The sequence below is a fragment of the Lates calcarifer genome, linkage group LG3, assembly GCF_001640805.2.
Source record: "Lates calcarifer isolate ASB-BC8 linkage group LG3, TLL_Latcal_v3, whole genome shotgun sequence".
Taxonomy (NCBI): Eukaryota; Metazoa; Chordata; class Actinopteri; family Centropomidae; genus Lates; species Lates calcarifer.
In genome coordinates, this window is record NC_066835.1 from 23345889 (window position 1) to 23372016 (window position 26128).

At 45.8% G+C, this 26128-nt stretch overlaps 1 protein-coding gene across 11 annotated transcripts; it reads right to left on the reverse strand.

Annotated features, from left to right (window-relative positions):
- Positions 1-753: 753 nt before the first annotated feature.
- Positions 754-25713, reverse strand: rims2b (regulating synaptic membrane exocytosis 2b). 11 transcript variants are annotated; one of them, XM_051069712.1, is made up of 37 exons: positions 25567-25713; positions 25100-25261; positions 23938-23970; positions 23395-23496; positions 22737-22947; positions 22157-22332; positions 21145-21325; positions 20829-21063; positions 20449-20730; positions 17055-17119; positions 16850-16969; positions 16668-16767; positions 16197-16320; positions 15806-15852; positions 15176-15264; positions 15040-15075; positions 13744-13874; positions 13328-13499; positions 13075-13234; positions 11282-11350; positions 10930-11065; positions 8863-9030; positions 7816-7925; positions 7251-7280; positions 6106-6684; positions 5904-5945; positions 5678-5716; positions 4656-4682; positions 4262-4284; positions 4069-4166; positions 3534-3668; positions 3179-3363; positions 2713-2848; positions 2313-2425; positions 1985-2086; positions 1686-1825; positions 754-1459 (listed from the first exon to the last, which is right to left on the reverse strand). In XM_051069712.1, the coding sequence occupies exons 2-37, from the start codon at positions 25246-25248 to the stop codon at positions 1271-1273; spliced, it is 4734 nt and encodes a 1577-aa protein (XP_050925669.1). In that variant the 5' UTR covers positions 25249-25261; positions 25567-25713; the 3' UTR covers positions 754-1270. The 11 variants fall into 11 exon arrangements, with proteins under 11 accessions (XP_050925669.1, XP_050925672.1, XP_050925671.1 ...); XM_051069715.1 differs by lacking the exon at positions 15040-15075; XM_051069714.1 differs by lacking the exon at positions 7251-7280.
- Between the last annotated feature and the right edge of the window lie 415 nt (positions 25714-26128).

Consider the following 26128-nt stretch of genomic DNA (forward strand, 5'->3'; position numbering starts at 1 on the left):
ACATTCAAATTACAAGGCTGACAGGAAATCTGGAGGAGTCTGGAGGAGACGTGCTGCCCTCTGCTGGTCATACTGAAAACTACAAACACCACCTGCTGTGTTTCTCAAGCTGAGGCTCCAGACCCTCTGAAGGACACTTCAGCCTGGTGAGATTTAACAAACTTCACTCACTGAGCTGTTTAGAATTTGTTTGGTTGTCAAATCACTCAAATTCAGTTGTTTGTTGTAGCGCCACCATCAGGTGAAGTCTGCAGCCTCTGATGGAAACGTTCTGTCAAAATAAAATGAACAAGACAAAAACCTAATCTAATTTAAATTGTTCCAAATTCAAAAAGGAACCGACAGAGAGAGGATGAGTTCAAACTGACATCAGCTCCTCGGACACACTGAAGAACCAGGATCTGTGATTCCTCTCAGTCTTTGTGTCTTATTCTAATACCAATAGAACCTAATAGAACCCAGTGTTATCAGCAATACCAGTAGAACTTTACAGAGCTGGAATCTTGTTAGTGATGTGAGAAGAACCTTTCAGAACCAGAGTTATGTCACAGGTACTAAGAGAACCTTAAAGAACTGGAATCATGTCAGTGGAATTAGTTGAAGCTTGTTTTCAGGAGTCGTCAGTGACGCTGGTAGAACCTTATAGTAGTAACTAGATATATCAGCCTCACTAATACAAGGCACGACAGTGACACCAGTAGAACTTTTCTTTTTTTACTAATAGAACCTCAGAACAGCGCTCCAGAGAACCACTGAGTGTTGAGAATCTTTTTATTTTCAGGCGATGTTCTCATGTTCTTTACATTTTTTTGCAGTTGATGTTTTTTTTTCTAATCATTTCATCGTTCCATGCAAAAAACAAAGAACCAGACCTCCATATTCCTCCATCTCCATGGAAACCATCAGGTGACTGAGTCTATTGTTTCACATGACTCCAGAGAAGCTGCTGTGATTGGCCGGCAGCTGGAGGGCCGATGGCATCTCCTGTCCTTTCCCAGCATCCTTTGCTGCACTGCCCCACCCTCAGCAGGGGGAGTTGGTGGGGGGGGCTCATTTTTTAGGTCACTGTCTGGGGGGGCGGAGCCTCCCTCTTACTCCCGGTGACATCATCATGGCATTGTTACATTATGGCTGTGATGTCATCATGCAGCATGCAACAGCAGAGGAGGATCATGGAACTTCTTTTAGGCCCCGCCCAGCAGCAACCTATCCCCTCCTCCCCCCTCTCAGCCCGTTACCATGACGGTAAAGTCAGTCCCGCCTCCTGACGCTACGATTTTGTGCCCTCTGTTTCCTTATTGGTCAGCGGGGCCAAGGCAGGATCCACCAATGACGTGGCTGGAAACAGTTTGAACCAGCCAATCACCATGTTGGACAGGTCCAGGTCGTCCAATAGGATCTGAGCGGCACCCATGAAGGATTTATGATCCATTCGCCCGTAGTCTCCCCAGACGATGATCTACAGACAGACAAGAAGGTTAGGACGTAGGGTTCTCCTGGAGAACCTGAACATAGCGCTCCAATCAGCTGAGGAATATCATGTGACTCTGTCAAAAGCTACAGGATGAACATTAAATGGACCCTGCTCCATAAACTGACAGAACATTTAGAGGAGGAACAGGAAGCATGGTTCCTGCAGGAGGGGCAGAAAGTAATCTATTACTGTATAGTACTGTGTGTATTACCTGCAGTACTTTCCCCTCAGGATTCTCCTCAAACTGCAGCTGTTGTTGATAAAGAGGATCGAGTGTTTTTCTCGCCAGACGAGTTCTTCTCTTCAACACACACTTCCCGTTGTCCATCAGATACACCTTCACATATGGAGCTACACAAAACACGTTATCAACACACACTTTATCAACAACACACAACACTGATTAAATCCACTGTTTATGGTTTATCTCAAGTGTGTAGTACAACAGTACAGTATTAGTACAGTATTAGTACAGTGTAGTACAGTATTAGTACAGTGTAGTATTTTCACCTGGAGTGTTCTTGTTTCCTTGTTTACCCACAAGCCCCCGGGCTCGAATCACCTCCACGTCCAGACGCTCCTTCCTGTAAACCATCCCGATCTGGATGTCACCTGATCAACAAATAGCCAATCAGAGGAGCCCATGTTAAATGATGTCACAGATACATGTAAGTATTATAAATATTTTCTGAATGTAAACAAACTAATCTAAATCTCAATGTATGAAGATAAACATTAATGTAACTATAAACGCTAATATATAGAAATAATAATGCAAATATTAATAAAAACTATTGTTAGAATAATCTATTTTAATAAAGTTTTGATTGGTCATTACCCATGGGGGGTGTGGCCAGCGTCTGCCGTCCAGCCAGCTGGGCAGGACCTAATCCCTCCAGGAAGCCGGTGAACTGTTGGTCTGAGGCCAGTTTAACTCCTGGAAAAATCAGACTGACGTGATGGAGAGAAAAATAAAACAAATTAATACTGTAAATAACGGAGAGAAAAATAAAGACAAATGACCAGATGTCTGACAGCAGAGTAAAAAAGAAACGAATGAAAAAGGACCAGAGAAGAGTGACAAATTAAAAAGAGGAGTGACAGAGTAAAAGAAGGAGTGACAGATTAAGAAGAGGAGCGACAGAATAAGGAATGACAGATTAAAAAGAGGAGCAACAGAGTAAGGAGTGACAGATTAAAAAGAGGAGTGACAGATTAAAAGGAGGAGTGATTCATACGCTCCAGGTTTGGGGTCCTCGGCATCCGGATCTCGACTCGGCTGTCGGGTGAAACGAGCTTTGAACTCGATGGCCAAACCGGTTTCTACACTCCTCTGGACAGGAAGTCTCACCACCTTCTTTTTCTTCTCCTCCTCTGGATGGAGTGATGGAGGGAGACAAAGAGAAGAGGGTTTGAATATCAGCCCATCAACACTGAGTACCTGCAGTACTTCCATCCTGCCTGCAGGGGGCAGTCTCAGTTCTCCTGATTGTTGGTGCTCATTCTTGTTTTATTTGCTCAGTGTCAGATTTTTAGTTTTGGACAAACTGCTGTTTAACCAAACTCCTCTGTCCTTATAACGCTGACCTGTACTTGACTGGTTGATTGATTGATTGACTGATCACATTAGGAACACTGAACTCTCTTTTGGTGTTGTTGGTTATCTGGTTGTTGGGGGCGTGTACTGGTCAAACTGGGACTGACCCTCGGGGTTGAGCTGGGAGGCGCTCTGACTCTTCTTTCCTAATCCGACCATTCCCATCATCCTTGCTCCGAAACTTGAGCGTCTCTTCCTGTCGTCGTCGTCGTCGTCGTTTCTTCCCAGCGAACAGATTTCACCACCGACGCTCGACGACTTTGTGAGAGGAGCTCCAGCCGCCGACCCCACCCTGCAGGAGGAGAGAGGAACAACCACACCTGTCAGTCACCTGAGGGTGAGGCGCATAAACACATCTGTCACTCATTTAAGAGGGAGGGGTTGCATCGGCACACAGAGGAAGTGGGTAGAGTCACGTTGTTGCTATGACGGGTTAGTCACAGTCGTTGGTCGGTCTCTTACTTTGGAGGCTCCGGCTGCTCCTCCTCTCCCTCCTCTACTGATTCACTCTTCTGCAGCGAGGCCCCGCCCTCCGCCACTGCTCCCTCTGATCCCACCCCCAACTCCACTGATTGGCCATCAAGAGCCTCCGCCCGACTGTCCCAGCCAATGAGAGGGGAGAACAGAAGCATGCAGACAGAAACATGCAGAATGAAGAGGAGTAACACATGCTAACATGCTAACTTAAAGAAACATGCTAACATATGCGGCATGCTGATTTAAACAGGAAATGATTAACAACATGTTTACAGGGACAGGAAGTGAGGGGACAGAGACAGAGGTGTGAATGAAGACGAAGTGAGGACGTGGAGGTTAAATTATTTGGTCTTAACCACGAAGCAACAATGGTTTCCTCTGATGCCACCATGAGGATTTATCTGTAAGGAGGTCACTGTGGGGACCAGGACTGAATCAGGACTGGACCAGGACTGGGACTGGTGCAGCTAAAACCAGAGAAACTCAGAGAAGCTGCTCTGTGATTGGTTCCTTCTCTCACCTGATTCTTCGAACAGGTCGAGTGTCGGAGGTGTTGGATATGGCCGACACATCACTGACGTCACTGTCTGATGATTTAAAGGACACGCTGTCCCTCATCTGGACACACAGAGGACAGGTGAGCAGGTGTGTGACATCATCAGTGATGTGTGTACAGTGTTGTTTAATATGATGATAAAATATTTCAGTCTCACCTTTGACGGATCCTTCATCACACCTGCAGAGACAGGAGAGCACAATTAGTTCATTACATCACTCTGATGTCATAGCTGTGGTGGTCAGATTCAGGTGATGTCATCATGTCGGACGGTGATGTCACTGAATCCCACTGTGACATATTTAAATATATTTCAAAGTTTGTCTTTGGTTGTGTTTCTGTCCCTAATAATGACATCATCACTGACATCACAGAGCGTGGTGAGCAAACAGGAAGAGCAACATGAAATTCAAGTTCATTCATCCAACCAATCACCGAGCAGAGCTTCGTCTCATGTTTGAGCTTCACATTCAGATGATTTACGTCTGCTGACGAGATGAAAACAGACGAACAGAGAGAAAATCTGAAAGAGATGAGGACAGGATCTTTACCTTCTCTGCTCAGCGGCAACACCTCCCCTTCACACCATAACGATGGATGGACAGATGGACGGACAGATGGATGGATGGATGGACAGATGGAGGATGGATAGACAGATGGATGGATGAATGGATGGATGACAGATGGATGGATGGATGATGGATGGATGGACAGAAGGACAGTTGGATGGATGGATGGTCGGATGGATGAACGGATGGACAGATGAATGGACGGACGTGGACGGATAGATGGATGGAAAACAAAAGAAGAAAATTTAACCAAACATGAAATGATTCACTAAAACTTAAAATCACACCAACCAGGAGAGATGAAGGGATGAGTGGATGAAGGGATGGACAGATGGATGAATCAGTGAATGGATTAGGGCTGGGTGTCAAACATTAATGTAATTCATCAAACAGAAATCTGCAGACATAAAATATCTGCTGTTATCCTGACCGTGTAATAGATAATTTAAATCAGCTCAGAGAAGTTTCATTTATTCATAATCAGATGAACCTCAGGTTTCTGAATCTGTTTTATTTAAATTTGCTTCGTCTTGGTTACATCATATATCTCATCATCTCTATGCAGATGAGGCTCAGTTTTATCTTCCTGTCAAAAAAAATCAATTCTTACAGCTCCTGTGTCTAATTTTTTGTAAAAATCCACCTCATCAGCTAAAACACATCTTTAACTGTCCTTTACAACACTGAATTATTTTATTACTTTATCTAGTTTTACTTTCTTAAGTTTTCTTCCTGTTGCTCAGATCTTTTGGTTAAACTCTTTAAATTGAATATATAAAATAAAATAAGTTAATAGGTCACTTGAGGTGATACAGACCAAGAGAGAGAGAAGTGGATGAATGAGTGGATGAACAGATGAACAGACAAAAGGATGGATATGTGACTAAATGAACCTTCTGTACTTCCTCTAATAAAAATCTCATCACTAACTCAGGTGACCAAGAGTCACATCATCTAGGGTCTACCTGTCTGCAGGTGGGTATGGCTAACAGGTGGTACATTACCATTGGCTGTTTTCTTTTGCTGGTCCTCCCATGTGACCTCTACATCATGGCAGACAGAGAGAGGTCATTGGTCAGACAAAGGCAGCACTCTGAACACTCACTGAACCATTCAAGTGATCCACCTGATCCCAGAACTCATCATAAACACCTAAATAACACCTGATCAGTTAACAACCTGACAGGGATCACCTGAGTGCACCATCACATCCACCTGAGACTGACTTGCCTTTTCTGGTTCCTCCAGGTGTTGCTGAGCGTCTGTCTGGCTCTGACACGGATAGGTGTGATGACATCAGCATGATGTAACAAAGATGAACACATGAATGAAAAGTGATGACGGAGACTGAGACATCTAAATCTGATCTGATCTACAGGTCTACACTGATTGGTCTATTGCTATAGATGCATCAAACCTGTGACGTACACACCTGGAGTCTGTGGGGGCGGGGCTGGTGACGGAGCAGGGGAGGGGGCTGGGGTAGGTGAGGGGGTAGGAATTTGATTAGGTGCAGGAGACGGGGCTAGTTCAGGAGGCAGCTGTGATTGGACTCCAGGAGCAGGGGGCGGTGCTGGTTCAGGAGGTAGCTGTGATCGGACTATAGGAGCAGGGGGTGGGGTTGGAACAGGTGCAGGAACTGGAGCAGGTACAGGAGCTGGGGGTGGGGCTGGAGCAGGGGCAGGAGCTGGGGGTGGGGCTGGAGCAGCTGTTGGGGCATGTGTTGGAGTTGGTGCTGCGGCAGGTGTTGGTGCAGAAGCTGGGGGCGGGATTTTGACTTGGACAGGAAGTGCCACAGGTGCAGGTGTGGGGGCAGGTATAGGTACAGGTGTGGCAACAGGTGCGGATGCAGAGACAGGAGGTGGATGAGGTTGGACAGGTCTGGGAGGAGGCGGGGCTTGGATGCGTATAAGAGGAGGCAGTTGGTGATTGACAGGGGGAGGGGTTTGTTTGTGGGCAGTGGGCGGGGCTACAGCTGCAGGTGGTGCTCCTGCGGTGGTCGAGGCCAAAACTGATGGAAGGCAAAAGATTTCAGAGAAAATGAGGAAAAAAGATGATTAAAAATGAATGAAAAGAGACAATGGGGTGATGAATGTTCTTATGATCGGATTCAACAGCCAAACAGTCACATGTAGCTTCACCCTCACCTGTCGTCACTGAAACTACTGTTGGACTGACCCGCTCTCAGGTCAGGTCTAAGATGGCTGGCAGCATTTGAACCTCACACAACTTTCTATCACATATCATATGAACACCATGAATATCCTCCAGCAGAGAGTGTATGAAGACTGACATGTCATGTTCTGCCTCACAGGGGCTGAGAAGGCAGCTGGTCTATGTCATTCCTCGGTTGTTCACTGGGCTAGGCCCATTTCAATAACCTCCAATCAGAGGCCTGGCTCCAGGAGACGGCCCTTGCTTTAAAAGTTGCTACTATTATTAGGGTTCTGGACTTTGGATTCTGACACCTTAGACCAGGGGGTTATCCCCCAACAGGACAATGCTACAAATATAAAGTTATCTTTTCAAAATTTTTACAAAGAGTCATCTAGACTACACACAGATCACAGTCTGTACCTGTCTGCACAGGGTCAGGTTCTCCTCCATCTGAAAGACACAACTCACTATTAGACCACAACAACCACCAAGCACCACCAGGCCACCAGACACTTCATATATCATTCATTAGCATTTTCTTCATCTTTATGCAGATGATACACCATTATATGTAACAGTAAAACCCTGTTAGTCCGTTCACCAAAATAAACAATAATCCTCATCACTGTCCCTGATATCTGCAAACAGATCACTGGGTTTTTCCCTCATGTTCAGATTACTGTGACAGTCTCCTAACTGGTATAAATCAGAACACAGCAGCTGGACTGACACAAGACCAACATTAATACTTGTACTTCTCTGTCTTTAAAGGTTTTGCTTGTTAACTTTTTACTCAATAATTGTATCTCTGAATAAAATTTCATTATGAAGCTGCTGCAGTCTGAGGTAGTCAGACAGGAACCTGTTCATGTCAGATCAACCCTGAACAACCTGCCTAACAAATTCTGAATCATTGACAGAATCTGTCTGATTGGTTGGTTGGAGGTGTCACCTGACAGGTAACTATCATCTCTAACAGACGTACTTTTGTCCACAGCTCCTTTGGGCGGGACAGCAGGCAGCTGGCGTCCTCGGTGGCTGCAGACCGGTGATCCTGATGGACTCGTCTGGGTTGATCCGCTTCGAGGGTTCGCCCTGTCGGACAAAGTCAGGAATCAAACTACCAACCAGACAGGAGTGATGTACAGTCAAAGGTCAGAGGTCAAAGTGGTTGTAGTCATTCGCTATGTAGGTTTTAGCTAAGCCATACTACACTATGTTTGCTACAAGGTAATGGCTAACACACTCCCTGAGAGTTGACTGAAGACACCATTGACCTGATGTCAGTCAATCAATGCACTGATCACTGGACACGGTCTCCATGGTTACAGGGATTGATTTGATCAGCAGGGTATTTGGCACAAAGAAACTGCACTGATCAGCTTTGATGTGTGTTTACTGAGTCAGGTCCTGCTGTGGTGGTTTTCAGGCTGAATCCAAATGTCCAGACTTCCCTGAACCTTAAAACCCACATTAACACATGTTCCCAGGAAGCTGAGCACAGATTCAGTTTAGTTCACTTCCTGCTGTGACCAGGCCTTTAGACACCAAGAACTTTAATTAATCTCCATAGCAACAGGTCATGTCAGACAGTCTCATAGCTCATTTTAGGGGCTCAGTCTTTATGTCTGGAGGAGGGAGGTTTGGATTCAGCCTGAGTTCACATCAGGAGGATGACAAACAAAGTGCAGAGTTCAGAAAGAAAACAAATTGTCTTCAGGAGAAACTCATGCAGCAAAAAACAAACAACGAACATCAGCATGATGTCAAATAAACAAGAATCAGATATAAGGGTAGTGTTTGAGAAAAGAAAAGAAAGATTAATTCAGAACAGAAATCATGTGACTGAGGAAAAGACGACAGGTTGTTAGTAATGACAGGAAGTGACAGTGATGTATGATGTCACAATGATGTTGCTGTGAGCCAATCAGGAGGCACTTCAGACAGACGTCATGCTTCTCTTCAAGGATAAAAACCACATTCAATAAACACTACAGAGATGGAGGTTTCTGACTGGTCAGTTGTCGGTCACCTGGTAAGGGCAGGTGAGGGAGGGGCGGAGCGTCGGGACGTCAGGTGAAAGGAGTCAGCTCGGTCCGTGGAGTGTGATCGTGTGTAGATGGGTCTGTCCGCCATCGCTCGCTGGTCAGCTGACCGAGAGCGACTGTAGTAATCCTGCCGGTCCATCCCTCGACTGTACCTGCACATCACCATGACAACTGTCACTCACCATCACCATGACAACCACTGCACCTACGGGAGGAGTTCATTAGTCACATCACCGTAACAACCAGGCTGCTGTCAGTGGGTCAGCTGGTTGGCTGTGAGGCAGGTAAAGAGGAAGTGTAAGACACTGGAGGCTGGAAATCAAAAACCAAAAAAGGAAACTGAGAAGACCTGGTGATACTCTGCACAACATTTCCCAAAAGGCCTCTGTGAGAGAGAAGACACAGCAAAGGATTCTGGGGGAGAAAATGGAGAAAGTTCTGAGGCATTTCTAAGTACAGAGATTGTCAAGTTCAGACTCGTGTTCTCCAGAGTTTGACTTTGTTTTTTCTACAGATCAGTAAACGTTAGCATGCTAACTTGCTAACGTTAGCATGGCCTCCAAAGCAGCCATCATGGCTGGAGACTCTTCAGGCCTGGAAACACCAACAGTCTCTGGTCTCCTTCTAAAAAATCCTGTAAATGGACCTTTGAGTTGGGATTATTTTGTCACACAGCAGATGAACAGGTGACAGCGATAGTGCCAGAACTCTATTGTCTCAGACCTCAGATGAACTTCAGTTCAAACTAAGAACACAAATTTAAACTCACTATACTCTGAGAAGTACCTCTAGCTTGGATGGAGGGATGAAACCACTGAGGAACTACTATAATCCTCTACACCTACATCTCTCAAACTGTCAAAGAGTCTGAGTCAGAGTCTGAGAGTCAGTTTACCTCAGCAGTTCCTCATCATAGGCATCAGGTTCGTAGGGGAAGTCTGGGATGAAGTCCTGACTGAGGAGCACAAAGAGGTCACAACTCCAGATCATGATGAATCTAAAGTCAACTTCATCCTCTACACTAGATTACCTAGAAGCCCCAGGGCTCACCTGTAGTCCTCACAGCTCCCATTCATCATATGGTTTGTCCAGGGAGTGTGGTTCGGACCATTAAAATATCTGACACACAGAAGTACAGAGATGAGAATGTGATCACTTTTATCCTACAGTTACTGCAACTAATGGTACTATAGGTACTACTACTACTACATCCAGTAGTTGAAGTACCTGTCGTGGGAATCAAGAGAGTTGGCAACAGACATTCTCCTCAGTGATCTCCTAAACTCAGAGAAACAATCAGTCAGAACTGCACTACAATTAATTCTACAACCAGAAACATCACTAGTACTATATCCAGTAATCAAGCCAGTACTACGACCAGGACTAACCAGTATTACATCTAGTAGTAGTAGAAAAGCCAATACTGAAAACCAGTACTAAAATCTGTACTCAGGTCTACAACCAGCAGCACCAATACTACTAGTAATGGCACTTTAACAGGTGCTATGACTAACAAGTATTACAACAGAACTACAACCAGAACTACAACTGGTACTAGAACCAGTAGAACCAGAACTACAAAACATCATTGAGTCCAGACCTGGGTCCTGGTTCAGACCTGTTCATAGAGTGTTTGCCGTGTGATGTCTGATTGGTCAAACAACACAGACACACACATCCTGTCTGATAGGATCATGTTTATTGATTACTTATTGATCGAGTTATACTGATTCCTCTTCTGTGTCTGGGACTGTGTACTGATTGGCTGGAGTCTAGGTGACCCAGGTCAGGTGTTGTGCTGTGTGTTACCATGGTTACCTGTTCAGACTGCTGTACTGGCCGGCGTCAGAGTACGCTCGGCTCAGTTTGGAGCCTCGCAACAACCGCACAGCGTCTTCCCGGTACAGTGGGTACAGAGGGTTGCCACTGGCAACCAGAAGTCAGAGGTCATCAGAGGTCAAAGATCAGAGTTTAGGGGTCACAAGGTGAGGGATGACGATAGAGGGACAGTATACTATAATAAGGACGTGCGCTCAGTAGCAGCTGGTTACCTGTGAGGAGGCGGTTGACTCGGTGACCGTGACCTCATCCTGACCATATCAGATCGAGAGCAATGATTGGACGACATCATCTGCTCCGGCACTGAGAGGGTGGAGCTGTGGAAGTCCCGCCCATTCTGTCTGTAGTCTGCACAGAAAGAACCAGAACCAGAGTTGAACCCTGAAAAACCCTGCTCTTCACTGGTCAGACCAGGTCCCATCAGACTGAAGTCAGTTCAAATTTATTATCCAGGAATTTAAAGTGAAGAAAATTGACAAGGACGGGAAAATGAATTTCACTTTGATGACTTCTGTTCAGACTAAGCTGCAGGTGTTGCAATGCACGATGGTACATGAAATTCACCTGATATCACCCCGATGCCATCTTCACAGTCGTAATCTGAAAACTCACTGTCACTGATCCTCTGAGACCCTGGAAAGAGGGAAGGAGGGAGAGAGGGAGGGGTCAGGGAGAGAGACATTGAGACAGAGAGAGAGAGGACGTTTAAGCCTGTAAGCAGCTCCTCAGTTAATCCTCTACAGGAAGGTCGACTAATCTGACACAAAAACAGAAACAGTCCAGGGAGATAAGAAACAAGTGAGTTTACACATCAACATTAAGGAGAGATTCACATATTTCACCTGAGTTTATGCCTCAAACTGAAAACAGGTTCCCTCAGACCCCTTCAAGGATTCCTACATCTCCCACCAAAACCACATAATCCCTGCAATTCCACCTACCTCTCACAGATCCTCAGGAAGGAGGATAAGGATATCTGGATAATTTTTTGAAGCTTATACCCTTCCTAATGATTACTGGGGACTGTCAAGGATCTATAGACCCTTGACAGGTTTTCTAGAATTTGAGACCACCTCAACAACTACTACTTTGAAGCCCTTTTAAGAACTTCTGGAAGTGCATTTACAGGGTTTGACTTAGACTAGACTTTATTTCTTTAGTTCTTGCAATTTCATCAATCTCCCAAAGACTCCTGGACAATAGGAACCCAAGAACCTTGGACATTAAAAAACCCTGGAGCTACAGAATCTCTGCAAGGATTTATTGAATCCACTCAAGTTATTGTGAATCTATTAAAACCACTTGGATCCTTTCTTTGTAGTCTAATTAAAAAGCACTGGAACAATTTTAAGGATATCTTCTGGAGGACTCTAGGATCCCCCTAAAAGGTCAGTGGGATGATATGAAGAACCTCTAAAACCTTTTCATGTAATTTCCTCAAACTATCACTGAGGTCCCTTTGAAGGTGCATGGGAGCATCATCAGGAAGACCCTCTTAACCACTTCTAGATCTTTTGTAGAATCCTCTAAGCACATAAATACTACTGGTACGCCATGAATCCATAGAACCTCCAAAAGTATTTCTAGAATCCCCTCAGGAACCTGTGGCACCTGATCAATGAGAACCTCTCAGGAATGGCTACAACCTCTTCATGTAAAGCCAGTTTGCAATCAGGTCAAAGACATCTGGAACCCTTTAAAGGAACTGAAGAGCTTGATAAGGACCTCAAGACTGAGCTGTAAGAATTACTAAATTCTGTGAGGGACTCAACTTCATGTAAATACATGTGGAACTTTGTCAAGGACCCCTGTTTACTCTAAAATAGAATGGTCCAAACTGGACTGGAATGGACACATCATGACTTTTAGTCCAGAAACACTGGTTCTTACATTTCCCATGATGCACCTGGACAGTGTCATTAATTAGACCCCTCTGCCTGGTACACAACGTGTCTTTAAAATCCAGTCAACACAGACTTCAGTGAACAAAGTTGTGAAAATAATCAGCACAGTTTACAAAGTAGGTCTGTTAGCTTAGCATCATCAATGTGGAAATGTAATAGTAGTTAGCATTAGTTACAGAGGGTTAGCAGCCACAACACAAACACAGGCACAGAGCTATTATTACCTGAGTTATAGTAAGGACCTTTGTCTGGCAAAGCATCATGGGAAGAAAGTAATACAAATCAACAAAAACAAACAAGCGAATTTTAAAAACAAAACAAGATGAACTGAAGAAAAACACACAAACAAGAAGATGTTAAAACTGATGTAATTACAGAAAAATCATAATAAAACATGGATGAAAAATATTTTCATACAGAGGCTCAGTGTGTGTTATCAGTGTGTGTTCTCACTCTGCAGCCTCCTGTTGGTCTGACTCAGTTCAGGCTGCAGTCCTCTCCTCTGCAGGTAGGGGGAGGCGCTGGGCAGTGGCAGTGAGGAAACATCATGGATCTGAAGTTTGTACCAGTGAGGTTGATCGTCCAAAAGAGCCGACTCCAGTTCGATCAGAACCTGAACACAGACAGAACAGATTTTCATTAAAGGTGACTGCATCTGAAGCAAGACAGGTTCTTTATTTTGTGAATGCTCTTTGTGTGGTCCAACCTCTCCTAGGAACTGGCTTTCCTCCTCTCGGACCCTCGCCTGATCCCAGACCGTCAGCTCCAACATGCGTTCTCTGAACTCCCGGCGGTGGACTGGAGAGTACATGAAGGTCTGGTTCCATCGAGGTTCCACTGACTTTTTTACCGTCTTCGTCCTCCGTTTACTCTTATCACTGTGGTGAGAGGAGGGGACAGTTAACAGCCAATCACAGAGCAGCAATGACTGGTTGTAAAGAACCAGACCTGGGATTCTGCCGGTTCTACACTAGAACCATGTGGATAGACAGATAAGGAACTGAGAACATCGATCTCAGAATATCTTTAGACACGTCTTGTATACCTAGACCAACACATTCTAATCATCAGTTGACATGATTTGATCCTTAAAACTCTGGATTATGATTGGTTCTTTTTTACCTTCTATCTGGCAGTAAATAGATCTTGACATAAGGGTTCCTGGGTCGGCCATCATCTTGGGCAGGAAGTTCTTTGGCTCCAAGAATTGTGACGATCAGCTGATGACCGACTTTATCATACCAGAGCTTCACCTGTAGAAAAACAGATTTTAAATCAAGACAGCCTCACAGCTGTAGGAGAACCCTGCAGACCAACAGAACCCTGTAGAACAGTGAAGAGTTTGATACAGAAGAGGAAACCCACAGAAGAGAAGACAAGCCAAAACAAGAGAAAAACAGAAAGAAGTAGAACCATGCAGGTAACAGCTGCAACCCACAGAACATGCTGTAGAGAACTGTAAAGAACAGAGAAACAACCCAAACAAACACTGGGAAACCACCTAAAGCAGATACAGTACAGTAGAGGAACCCACAGAACAGAACAGCACTCAATTAAATGGCATAATAGAACATAATGGAACCCTGTATAACAACCCCCAGGATTAGAACAACTCTACAGAGAAACAGGTTCACCCTGTACAACATCTGACAACAAGAACAAACTCTATAACCAGACAAAACCCATAAAACATGTAGAGCCCAGTGGAACAATGGCAGAACTCTGATGAACAGAAGAAGAGCCTCAGGAGAAAAGCTGAACACAATCAAACATATCAATCAGAACTGTACACAGCCCTGTTAGAAAGCCACAGAACATAAGATCTAGCTGTTCAACATGAGGGCAATTCATTCTCCTTATTTTTCATATAAACCATCTGACAGTTGGGAAATCCATCAAATACTGACCAGAACTTTTAGAACACAACCAAAGCCCAACATATTCTTATCAGAAAAAAACATGGAACAACAAAGAATGTCAGAAAAGTGCCGTAGACAGAAGCAGAGAACTGCAGAACAGAGAAGGAACTGAAGAAAACAGAGTAGCAGAGGTCTGAACCCTACAGAACCCTGGATGACAGAAAAGAACCCTATAGACCAGATCCCTGTAGAACCATGTAGAACCTGAACTGGATCATTTGTGGCAGAACCTGATGTAAACCCTCAGTCCTGAAGTAGAACCTAACAGAGACCCTGATAACAACAGAAGAACCTTACAGAAATGAAGACAACCTTATTAACAATGACAAAACTTTTTACTGCACCAAAGTTATTTTAAAGACAGTGGTTGCTTGGTAACCAGATGATAGGTGGGGCTTTGACATCACTGACACTAATAAAAAAAATGAAAACAGAGTTCAGTCAACTAAAACTAAACTACAGATGGACGTCTCACTTTTCTCTGTGTTCTACAGTTTACCTGAATTCGAGGAACCAGAGGACGCCTGTTCACAGTCTGAAACACACACACACATATCACCATGGAGACGACTGTTAACTGACAGCTGATTGGCTGTGGGCTGTGTAGCAGTGCAGTGCATGCTGGGTAAACTTACAGAAACTTGACCGGACAGGACACTGGGGCTCATGGGAGACGTGACAGAAATGGACGGACCGACTTTCTGAGAGTCGAAGGAACTGGAACCTGAACACAGAACATAGAGCAGAACTCATTCAGGTCATAGAACAGGACCAGCACAGTTCCTTCAGACTAAAGGTTTTTACACATCGGGGAAGTAATTCACTCGTTAGTATACTTTTTCAAACTGTTGTTTTTGTCAGGAGCACTTACACTGAACGTGAATGTTACAGCAAAAAACTAAGTAAGTAATTTTATTTTTGTACCATGAATAAAAAAATCAGCCAAACACAGACTGTCAGAGGCTGATGTGGATCAAAGGATCCTGGTAGTTCCCCAGGACTTCAGACTGTCCCACCATCATCTTAAAATATGTCCAGAACCGGCCGTGGTAGAACTTCAGCTCCTGAATATTCACAGGTGAGTGTTTCTCAAATTCATATTGTTTGTCATGCCCCCAGTGTGTAAAGACCTTAGGACTTAGTTTTGTGTCTCTTTGCGGTGGTCCTGTGTCTCCTTGTGGTGGTCTTTTGTCTCTTTGTGGCAGTCCTTTGTCTGTTTGTGGTGATCTTGTGTATGTAATTGTGTTGTTGTGTGATAAACTCACTGGAGTCCAGCTGGATATGGGAGCTGTCTGCGGCTCTAGAAACATCTCTGAGGACAAGAAACCACAGACAGTACGTTAACATGACATTTTAATAGAGTAGAACTTCTGGTTCTGTGTAGAACATCAGTCAGACCATCAGTGCTGCTGACTGCTGTGGAGATCCAGATGTTTAAACCTCTCTGGGTCAGTTATGATTAATTTGACAATGAACAAACGTCTCTCAGAGCCCTATTTTGGTAAATGCTCTGTTTCCTGTCTGCCTCCTTAGCTCAGTGTTAGGAAGGTGTGAAGTTTCATCACACTACTTTAGAACATCTGAAGATCTGCAGACCTGTTCTCTTATGTTTTCAGAACTATCTGTAATGTGACCCCTGTGTGATCTTTGACCTACCCGATGGGTCGGGACACCACCAGCTCCACCTGTGGCTCTGGTTTGGACTCCAGGATGATGTTATACACTTCATTAAATGTGGCTCCCTGAAGAACCCGACCATTCCACTCCAGGACCTGATCACCTGAACCACAGAGAGTAAGAAGTTGCATGTGATTGGCTGAAGTTAACATGATCACCATGGTAACCATCATCATTAATCATCATAAAAACCATCAACTCAGTGTCATAAACTGTTTTTACTGAGCTATAAATGGATCTGTTGATCTTTGTCACTGTAAACTCTTCTGTCCCCCTCAGGATCCTGTAGTAATGATGGCTCTGTTTTTCCAGCGATCTCATTGGTCAGTGGTCGGCTGTTCTGGAGCAGGTTACCTTGGTTACCACAGTGATCTACCTTAAAACTGACCCGGCTTTATGCTAAAACCCACGTCAAACCCAGAGAGAGCTGGATAACAGGTGAGTGCTTACCTGGTCTCAGGTGTCCCACAGTGTCGGCCAGACTTCCTCTCTTCACCTTGGTGATGAAAGCACAGAGACGACCGGACTCTGTCATCTTCCCTCCGACAACCTGAAAACACACTGCCCATGAGCCAGGCACTGAACTGAGCATTGAGGCTGAAGGTGCAGAAACAGGAAGAACAGTTTGTCACCTTGAGTCCCAGCAGTGCTCCTGTATCCGGGGGAACCGTCCCGTCCTTCATCCTCTTGTTCAGCAGAATTCGACCAATCAGACGCTCACCATCCTTGGATGGTTGCCATGTGACCGGTTGCTGTGGAGTTACAGTGCATTTAGATATATCTGTATGTGTGTATCTGTAGAGTTAGATGGATAAACTGGGGGGGGCTTAGTCCTACCATAGACTTGGGCCCAGGCTCGCCGTGCCAGGAACCATGATCCCACCATTGGCTGTCCATGTCTCCTGCACAGGGAGAAGTCAGAGGTCAGAGGTCAAACACAATTAAAAGCAACTTTAAACAAAAAGATGAAACATGTTGATGTGACAAACTCTTACTGCTGTTCTCTGTTTGTATTTCACCTGTGTCAGAGCGAGCTGCTGCAGCTCTCCAAATAAAACCCATTTTTACACGAATCATCAAACATTTGACTCAGAGGCCAACCCAAAGCAAACACAGACAGAAACCACCTGCAGCGGCCATGTTGGCTCACTGCAACAACAGGAAGTTTCCTGATGGTAAAACCTTGTAATTACTGCAAACTAGACTGAATTCAGTGGATGTCTGAGTCTGACAACACAACACTCAACAATCAGGGGAGGGGATCTGGATCTTCAGGGGGTCTGGACCTTCCACCACAGTCTCAACATGCCGCCTGTAATCCGTCTTTACACACTCAGATCCACTGTGTCAAAGCAGCTTTAAACACACACAGTGCAGTACTCACAGGTCTGTCTGAATGCCATGAGGGAGGAGGAGGAGGCTTCAGCAGAGGAAGAGGAGGAGGATGAAGAGGAGAAGGTGAACCTCCTCCTCACTGTATCTGTGGCTGTTGTTTGCCCTGAGCTCTGCCTGCAGGCTGCAGAGCAGTTCATACCGTCTGTAATAGGATTAACTGAGTCCAAACACTGAGTCCATCTTTTTGTCTATGATTTCATTGTTAGATTGTTAGAGAGTTAGCTTCTCTCCCACTCCCTACCGCTGATAGCTCACAGAGTTAGCCTGTTGTTAGCCAATTGTTAGCCTGAGCTGCAGCTTGGTGTAGCAGTTTTAGTTGGAGGTCTAAAGGTGATCTGGTTGATCAAACTGTAGACTGTATGCTGGTGGAGGTTGGCAGGTTGGAGGCAACATTGCTCCTTCAACCCTTCCCTCCCACCTCTCTACCAGATCACAGCCACTGAAATCCAACAGATCACAGAGAAATCCAACTGAAGAAATCATCAGAACTCCAGATCAGCAGGGATCCAGCAGCTGCAGTGACGTTGTCTGACCCTCGCTGTCAGGTGTGCAGACATGTTGCTGTCTGGTTGGTCAACACTTGTGTTGCCTCCTGCAGTCTGTGTTTCTATGCTTGTGTCCACAGTGACTCCTGAGGCAGGCTGGTAATCCACACTCTCCTCTTTTAATCCAATTGAACAGAAGTACATACAGTGATTCTGAGGCCCAGCAGCACTGGAGCAGTCAGCCGGAGGTGTTCTGCACTAATCTGGATCCAATTCTCAGACCAGGTCTCCAGGATCCTCCAAGGTCCTCTGGGTCTGGACCGGTCAGGTCTGAGGGTCTGTCAGAGGCTGTCCTGGTTGTTGTTGACGTAGGTGTGTTCAGGGCAGCCGCAGCAGAGTCTCTGAGCTGCTCCGTCACCTCCAAACCTGAGAGGAGGAGCCAAGATCCCTCTGAGCCAATCAAAGCTCATAATCTCTGACCAGGTGACTTCTGATCCAATGACATGGAGGCAGATTAACTCGTCAGCATGATGCCTGGTTTCAGAAGAAAGACGATGGTCCAGGTCCAGCAACAGAACAGAAACAGTTCTCATTACAAGACCGCAACAGAACCGTGTTCTGGGACTGAACATGCAGGAGCGGAATAACACACAACACTAGGAGAACCACATAGGGCAGAACAGAACCCACAGCAACAACAGAGGAGCCCTACAGAACAGAGGAACCACAGAGAAGCAGGACTCTGTAGAACAAAGACAGAACATTATTAACCTGAAAACCTAAAAAAGAACCACAAATACCAGAGCCTTCAGTACAGAAGCAACGGTACACCTACCACTGTTAGAACCATGCAGAATATGGAACCCAACAGAAAAACAAAGCAGTCACATAGAAGAGAAACAGAATCTTATTGAGTCTGGGAGAACCAATGGGAACAACAGGTTGCTGCAGAACAGTGGAAGAACCACACAGAGCAGATGTGGAACCTCACAGAGAAGCAGAGACCTGTGGAACATAATTGAGGCCCAACTGCATAGAATCACTTTAGAACCACAGGAAAGCTGTATAGTAGAACCCAGCAGAACACAGAACCTCAGTGCTCTTCTCTCTTTAGGTAAAGTTCCACCCACAGAGGTCAGAGGTCTGTCGACATGTTGGATTCTAGCAGGAACCCTCTGGTGTCTGCTGGAGGAAGTGCAGGGTAAAGCTGCTCAGACTGAGCGTGGAGGCGAACACAGAGTTCAGCTGTAAGAAGATTATCACACTGAGCTAATTACTGTCAGAGAGAGAGAACACAAACTCAGTGTCTCTCTATCACTGTGTCTACTGTCACTCTACTTTTCCTGTTTCTACTCACCTCTTTACATCAGACCTTATATCCCTTTAAAGCTTCATATGAACCTAAAACGAGGCACTACAAAACTGAAATAATATATTTTGACCACTAGAGGGCAGAGGAACATCTGAACAGGCTGACTAAAAGTTATAAAGTTTCAACATGTTAACAGATGAATCATAATTAATCTGTTCTGAGGAACATATGTCCTGAGGTCTGATCTGTCTCAGCATCTTTAACCATCTCTCATCATATATTTGCTCAGGCCTTTGGAAACAGCAGTCAACCAAACAATCTTAACATTCAGAAACTTTTCTGGAGCTTTAAACAGATTCCACTTGGTTCTTGCACAGTGAACCCTGTCCATCAGCTGACAGACCTTCATCATCATGTTCCTCAGATCCACCAGGTGGTGTTGGTGGCCTCCTCTGATTGGACAGTTTTTCCAGGTGAAAGTCATTTTACTTGATGAAGGTCTGAGTTCAACTGATGGACAGCAGTTCTTTGGTTTTCTTCTCAAAACATTTTCCACTTCTTCAGCACATGGAACTTGGTCAGGTGCCATCATGTGACAATGATATCACATTTGTACTTGTGATGATACCTGAGAAAGTTATTTGCTGTTATTTGAAAGTTAGTAAGTGACCCTTGATTCTGTCCAACATACAAAACCTCAGGAAGACCAACAGAGAGCGGTAAAAAGCTCTGGTAAATGTCTTGACAGAGAGTTCACATCTGAGAGTTTGTGACTGAAGGAACCTAAAATTAAAATCAAGTTTAAAATGACAGACGACACTGTGAGCTCTGACTCTTAGGACGAACTGAAAACGTCACCGATCCGACTCCTCTGTTGGCCCTGAATGCCACAGAGCCTCAGCTAGGTTTCAGGTAGCATGTAGCCACCTAGCCTGGTTTAGCTAGTAATTAGCATGTAGCCACCTAGCCTGGATTAGCTAGTAATTAGCATGTAGCCACCTAGCCTGGTTTAGCTAGTAATTAGCATGTAGCCACTCACTGTCGGGCTCGTCACAGCTGGTGTACTCAGGTGTGGTCACCAGATCCTCCTCAGAGCTGCTGAAGCTTCCAATCACATGCATCTTTCCCATCCTCCGCGCCCTCTGTGCTGCACTCTCATTGGCTGGTTTCTTCTTGTGGGTGGAGCACGGGTCCAGGTGTTGATGCGGTAACGGGCTGCGGCGGGGAGATGTGGGGCTGATGTGATTGGCTGTGCGGTCCACAGAGAACGACCTCTGACCTCTGGGTCCGACCAAACCCTGAGGCCAATTCTGACGGAGAACTGGGAGGAAAAAAAGAAGACTGAGTCCCTGAGCAAAGCACTGAGGGGTTGATGGTTCTGTTCTCTGTGATGAATCAGGGCACTGACTCTGGTCTTACCTGCATGTCTCGGGGTCAGGTGGTCGGGCTCTGCGGTTGCCAGGGAGACGTCACTGTGGCGGCGTTGGTGGCGGACCCTGCCAACCTGAGCTAACATCCTCATGGCCTCCTCGCTCGGCTGTGGCTTCACTGGGTAACGAGCCAGGTTTGGGTCGCTACGGTAACGGGCCTGAAACTCCTCCTCCTGGCGGCGCTGCATCTCACGCTGGTCCAGAACCTGATCCAGAGGATGGTCCTGATCCAGGAGATGAAGACCAACATCATCATCACCTGTCACTGTGTCGCTATCGTTTCCCACCTGTTTTATCAGACTCACCTGTGAGTGCCAGCGGCCTCGCCCGTCTCTGATTGGTCGCCTCCGGCCCCGAAGATCCTCCTCTCCGTTACCATGGTAGCCATATGGCGAGTGAGCATGGCAGTCGAGACCGTGGTCAGAGGGCGAGCGGGGCATCCTGCCCCCCCAACCATCGTAATACGACCCTGAGGGGCTCCGACTCCTACATAGAATGAACCAATCACAGAGGCCAGTTTCCTTTAAAGGAGCAGTTCAACAAACATCAGGTAAACAGAGGAAACTGATTGATCCAACGAACTGATCCATAACTGAACCTCATTATTGATCCCTGATCTGCAGCTCCATAACAAACTGAATATAAAACATTGATCACAGATGTAATTGTGACCTGGAAGCTTCACTGTCACACATTAAAAATAAAAACACTTCTTACAGTTTGTCGTTCAGCTGTCGGAGGTTTGAAGCTTCATATTGACTCAACACACGACACATCCAACCTCCACACACACACACACACACACACACACACACACTCAGCAGATTTATAACTGATATCTGGATCATAACTGAAGCCCCGCCCACTCTGTGACAGACCACTCCCCCTCCTACTTCAGTCTCTAGCCCCACCCACACAGGAAGTGACATCACTGTGTGTGAGAGAGCTGTGAACTTGGCTTGTGTTAGCCTGTTAGCTTGTGTTAGCCTGTTAGCTTGTGTTAGTGTGCTGCTGTATTTAGCAGCAGTAAGCTTGTGTGAACTGCAGGTTATTAATCTGTTAATCTGATTACTGCGTGTGTGTGTGTGTGTGTGTGTGTGTGTGTGTGTGTGTGTGTGTTGGGGGGCGTCACACACTCTAATTAACAACAAACCAAACTAATCAACAGTCTGAGGTTAATTATATCTCAGAGGAAACAGGTGGTTGTAGATCAGTTCAGTTATTGATCTCTGATCGATCAACTGTGTTTCTGTTATTATTAATGTTCATTAATATTTATTCATGCAGTCATCCAGAGGGTGAATATATAACACTGACTGCTCGGTGGCTCCGTTGCTCAGGGGCCCCGTGGCCCCCGGCGACCCCTGCAGCACTGGTTGTGGAACCCCATGTGAGGTGTGATCGACAGACAGCAGCGACATGTTGGAATAAAACTCCCCCGACCGAGTGAGAATCTCCTGCTTCCTCCTGCAGACGTTACAAACCCACATCACCTGAAACAGAAAGAAAACATATTTATCTGTTTAACACGCAGAGGAGAGCAACGTGTTTATTAAATTAATGCACAGAGCTGAATATAATAGTGGTAATATAATGTCCATCAGTGTAGTCAGTGGATGTATAAAGACCTGTATCAGATCTGATTTACTTGGTAACAGGGATTCAGTCGTCTGATTGGCTGATTTGAGGTTAAACGACATGTGGCTCCATCTAGTGTCCAAACACAGAAACTACAACAACTAATCAGCTGCTCCTGGCCCTCACCTCCTCCAGTTTGACAAAACACTAATTGGGCATTAATGATGTGATTGGCATGTTGATTCTCTCAGATGGAGGTATGAATCATATCACTGACCCCCCCACACACCCCCACCCCCCCAGCTGTGACATCACTGACCTTATTGGCTCTCAGTGGGACACGCCCCCCGCAGCGGGCGCAGAATCGGCTCTGACAGTAGCAGCAGGCACGGCCGCAGCCGTCTGCAAACTTCGTCTTACGACAGATGCCGCAGGTCGGAGACTCTGCCCTTGCTGTCTGAGCTGCCTGAGGCTCCTCCCCCAGCTTCTTCACCTGGTCCTTATACATCTCAAACTGCTGATGTAACTTCCTGGGGGGGGGGGCAGAGGTTAAAAAGGCCCAGAGTGGACCAGTATGACCTACAGTGTGAGGATCATGTGACCTGCAGCATTAGCTGAACTAGCATTACTGCTAGCTTTAGGAGCTGTGGTTTTCAGATGTCAGGTGTGTCTACCTGCCCCCATTGGTCATGTGACCCTCACTGTGCAGATCACAGCCGTCCAGCCAGAGTCTGTTCCTTCAAACATCCTGTTTAAACTGATCACAGAACAATTTCACTGACTCAAACTTCACCTGAATCCACCTGATTGAACAGGAAGTGAGTGTTTCTGTGACTTCCTGTTCTGACTGTATCTGTTAGTCTCTGATCTCCGGGTGAGACTCAGTTGGTCTCCGTCAGGGTCTGGTCCTCCACAGACATAAGATCAGGATCAGAACTAAAGGACAACTCAGACCTCAGATCTGTTTCTTTACTCACGTCTGCAACTCGTCTTCAGTCGCACTTTTAACCTGCAGAACTTCGGACACGTTGGCGGCAACGTTATTGACCAACTGACTGAACCCCGAGAATGGATTCCACCTGTCCAGGTAACACAGAGAGTCAGCTGACAGGAAGTAGATTCACTGGAGAGGTGGGGGTGGGCAGGGCAAATGGGAAACAGGAAGTAGTTTGACTGAGGTCATGTTGTGTCTCAGCTCTGATATTTCCTCACTCACACGTGTTATTTTCACACTGACGTGTTCAGAAACACGCCGGCTGCCATCTTGGCTGTGCAGGGGAAGTATTTAAAAATTTATGGAAACACCAATCAAGGGAGGGGGATCATCACTTCCTGTCAGTACACAGTGGTCATGTTTGATTTGAGATGACACAGAGTTCTACGTGTGAGTGAACTGACTGAAGTATCTGACACAGTGGCAGTTTGGTAAACAGGAAGTGAGGTCTGGTAAACAGGAAGTGAGGTATGGAAAGAGGCATGGCCAGGACAGGTGCACTCAGGGCAGTAATACAGGTACTTACGAAGCTAATGGAGGTTTCACTTCCTCCTGATCCCTGCAGACGCACGATGATGAAGATGATGATGAAATAAAATATAAATAAATAAAAATGATGTCAGAACAGAAATAAACACAAAAACTGAAACATCAATCAACATGAGGAAACGAGCTGCGAACGTTCATCTGATCAGTTTTTTTCTTGTCATGTGTAATCTGTAGACGACCGAGAAACACTCGATGAAAATTTATGATTCTAACATTCTTCTGATCCTTCATCGTCATTATCGTCGTTGTATCATATTTTCATTTCTAATTCAGTGCAGCAGCTCTTACTTTGAAAAACACAACATTCAACATAAATAGATGGGAAACAGGAAACACATCAAAAATAAAATCAGACACAGACGCTTCCTAACTGTCCGTCATAATGCACACCTGGCCACGCCCTCAACCAGTGATGTCACAGCAGGTATTTTTGTTGAGCTGCTGGTTCCCGGGGCTGATGGGTAAGGAGAAACACTTCCTGTCAGCGCTCATGTCTTTTTAAATCCACACAGATTTTTTTTACTTTTCAGGCCGACACCCACGCTGGTGTGTCCACCTGAGGAGATTTCACACTGTCCTGGGAACACCTGGAGACACAGAGGAGGACTGATCCTCTCTGTTGTCTGTTAATGAAAACCTGCTCCGGGCCTCAGACCTGGTCCTGGACTCTGACAAACTGACGACAAGTGACTGAGGATCAATGATCTGATCAGTGGTCAGAGGAGCGCCAGGTCAGAGGACCACCTGGTTTTATATTTTATTAAACGACGTCTCAGAAACTAAACGTGAAGTAACTTTGTTTTCAAACTGACTCATTTAACTAGGAAGTACTTTAACTGTCGTACTGTAACTACAGGAAGTACTTTTATTTTGATACTTTACTTCGGTGGGACTTCGAATGCAGTATTTTCTTGGTACTTTTATTCATTAAAGTATCTGAGTACTTCAGTAGTTAAAAAAACAAACAACAAAAACAAACTTTATTTAAATCAGATCAATCATTCTGATCAATTATTGATTAGTGACGGATCAATGAACTGTCTTTATTGATTATTGATCTGTTTTTATGACTGGCTGGAGGGCTGACGTCACCTCCATGATCGATCAGTGATTATTGATCACCGCCCTCATCTCCTTACTTGAGCATGCTCTGCTCCTTCTCCTCCTCCTTCTTCTGTCTCTCCATCACCGACAGGATGATGCCCCGCTCCTCCTCCGTCAGGTGGCTCAGGTCCGGCAGCTCCGGTCCGGCCTCGGCGGGCGGTGCAGGTCCGGCCGGGACAGACATCCTGACTGAGCCACTGAAAGAGAAGGACACTGTTAGTGGTGAAATAATGATATAATAAACAATGATGAAGATGATGATGATGATGAGGATGAGGATGAGGATGAAGGCCACAGAGCTGCAGGGTGTTCATGTTATTTTGTCCACATCCAGGTGGATCCAGCGGCTCTGTGCGGAGCTCTGTGGCCACAGTGCAGCCTCGAGGAGCGGACACAGCTCCGGTCAAAGATCCGCTCCGTCTGCGCCTTCACCCGCCATCAGATCATCCACCTGTTTATCTGTCCACCCCTCCCTCCATCCCTCCACCCCTCCCTCTCTCACCGCCAGACGCAGCGCCTCCTCTCTCCTGTTTATTCCGCAGTCATGTCGCCTCCTCCGGGGTTCAGCGGCGGCTCCGGATGGCTCTCCGTCCCGGCGGCGGCTCTCATCCTCCACTGCTCCGTTCGGTCAGGCTGCGGTCGTCCCGGGGACCCACTGCGGTTCCTCGGTTCTTCACGGTGACAATGGCCGCAGCAGCAGCGGAGGAGGAGGAGAAAATAAATAAATCCTCCATAGGCTGAGGAGGGGAGGGGGGGGGGGGGGGGGGGGGCAGGGCCACGACGTGACGGAGTTACGCACAACAAAGATCAGCTGGTCACGGGGGGGACGGGACGGGACGGGACCTGAGAACCAGGTCAGACTCAGACTGAGTTAAATATTATCTAAACACTGTCCTGATGCTTTTATATGATATAAATAATAATAAAAGTGATGAAGTTGAACTGCAGTTTAATGTTGAAACAACAACAGACTCGTTATTTAAAAAACTTTATTATCAACACAAACATCAGCAGAACCTCCTCAATAGCTGGTAGAACCTCAGAAAGGATCCCTGGAACCTTTT

Coding starts and splice junctions, on each gene's coding strand:
- rims2b (XM_051069712.1), bottom strand. CDS start 25,248: ATGTCTGTCCCGGCCGGACCTGCACCGCCCGCCGAGGCCGGACCGGAG. Junction 16,321..16,667: donor TGTGGGACACCTGAGACCAG/GTAAGCACTCAC, acceptor TCTGTGGTTCAG/GTGATCAGGTCCTGGAGTGG. Junction 1,826..1,984: donor AGGAAACAAGAACACTCCAG/GTGAAAATACTA, acceptor TGTTTTGTGTAG/CTCCATATGTGAAGGTGTAT.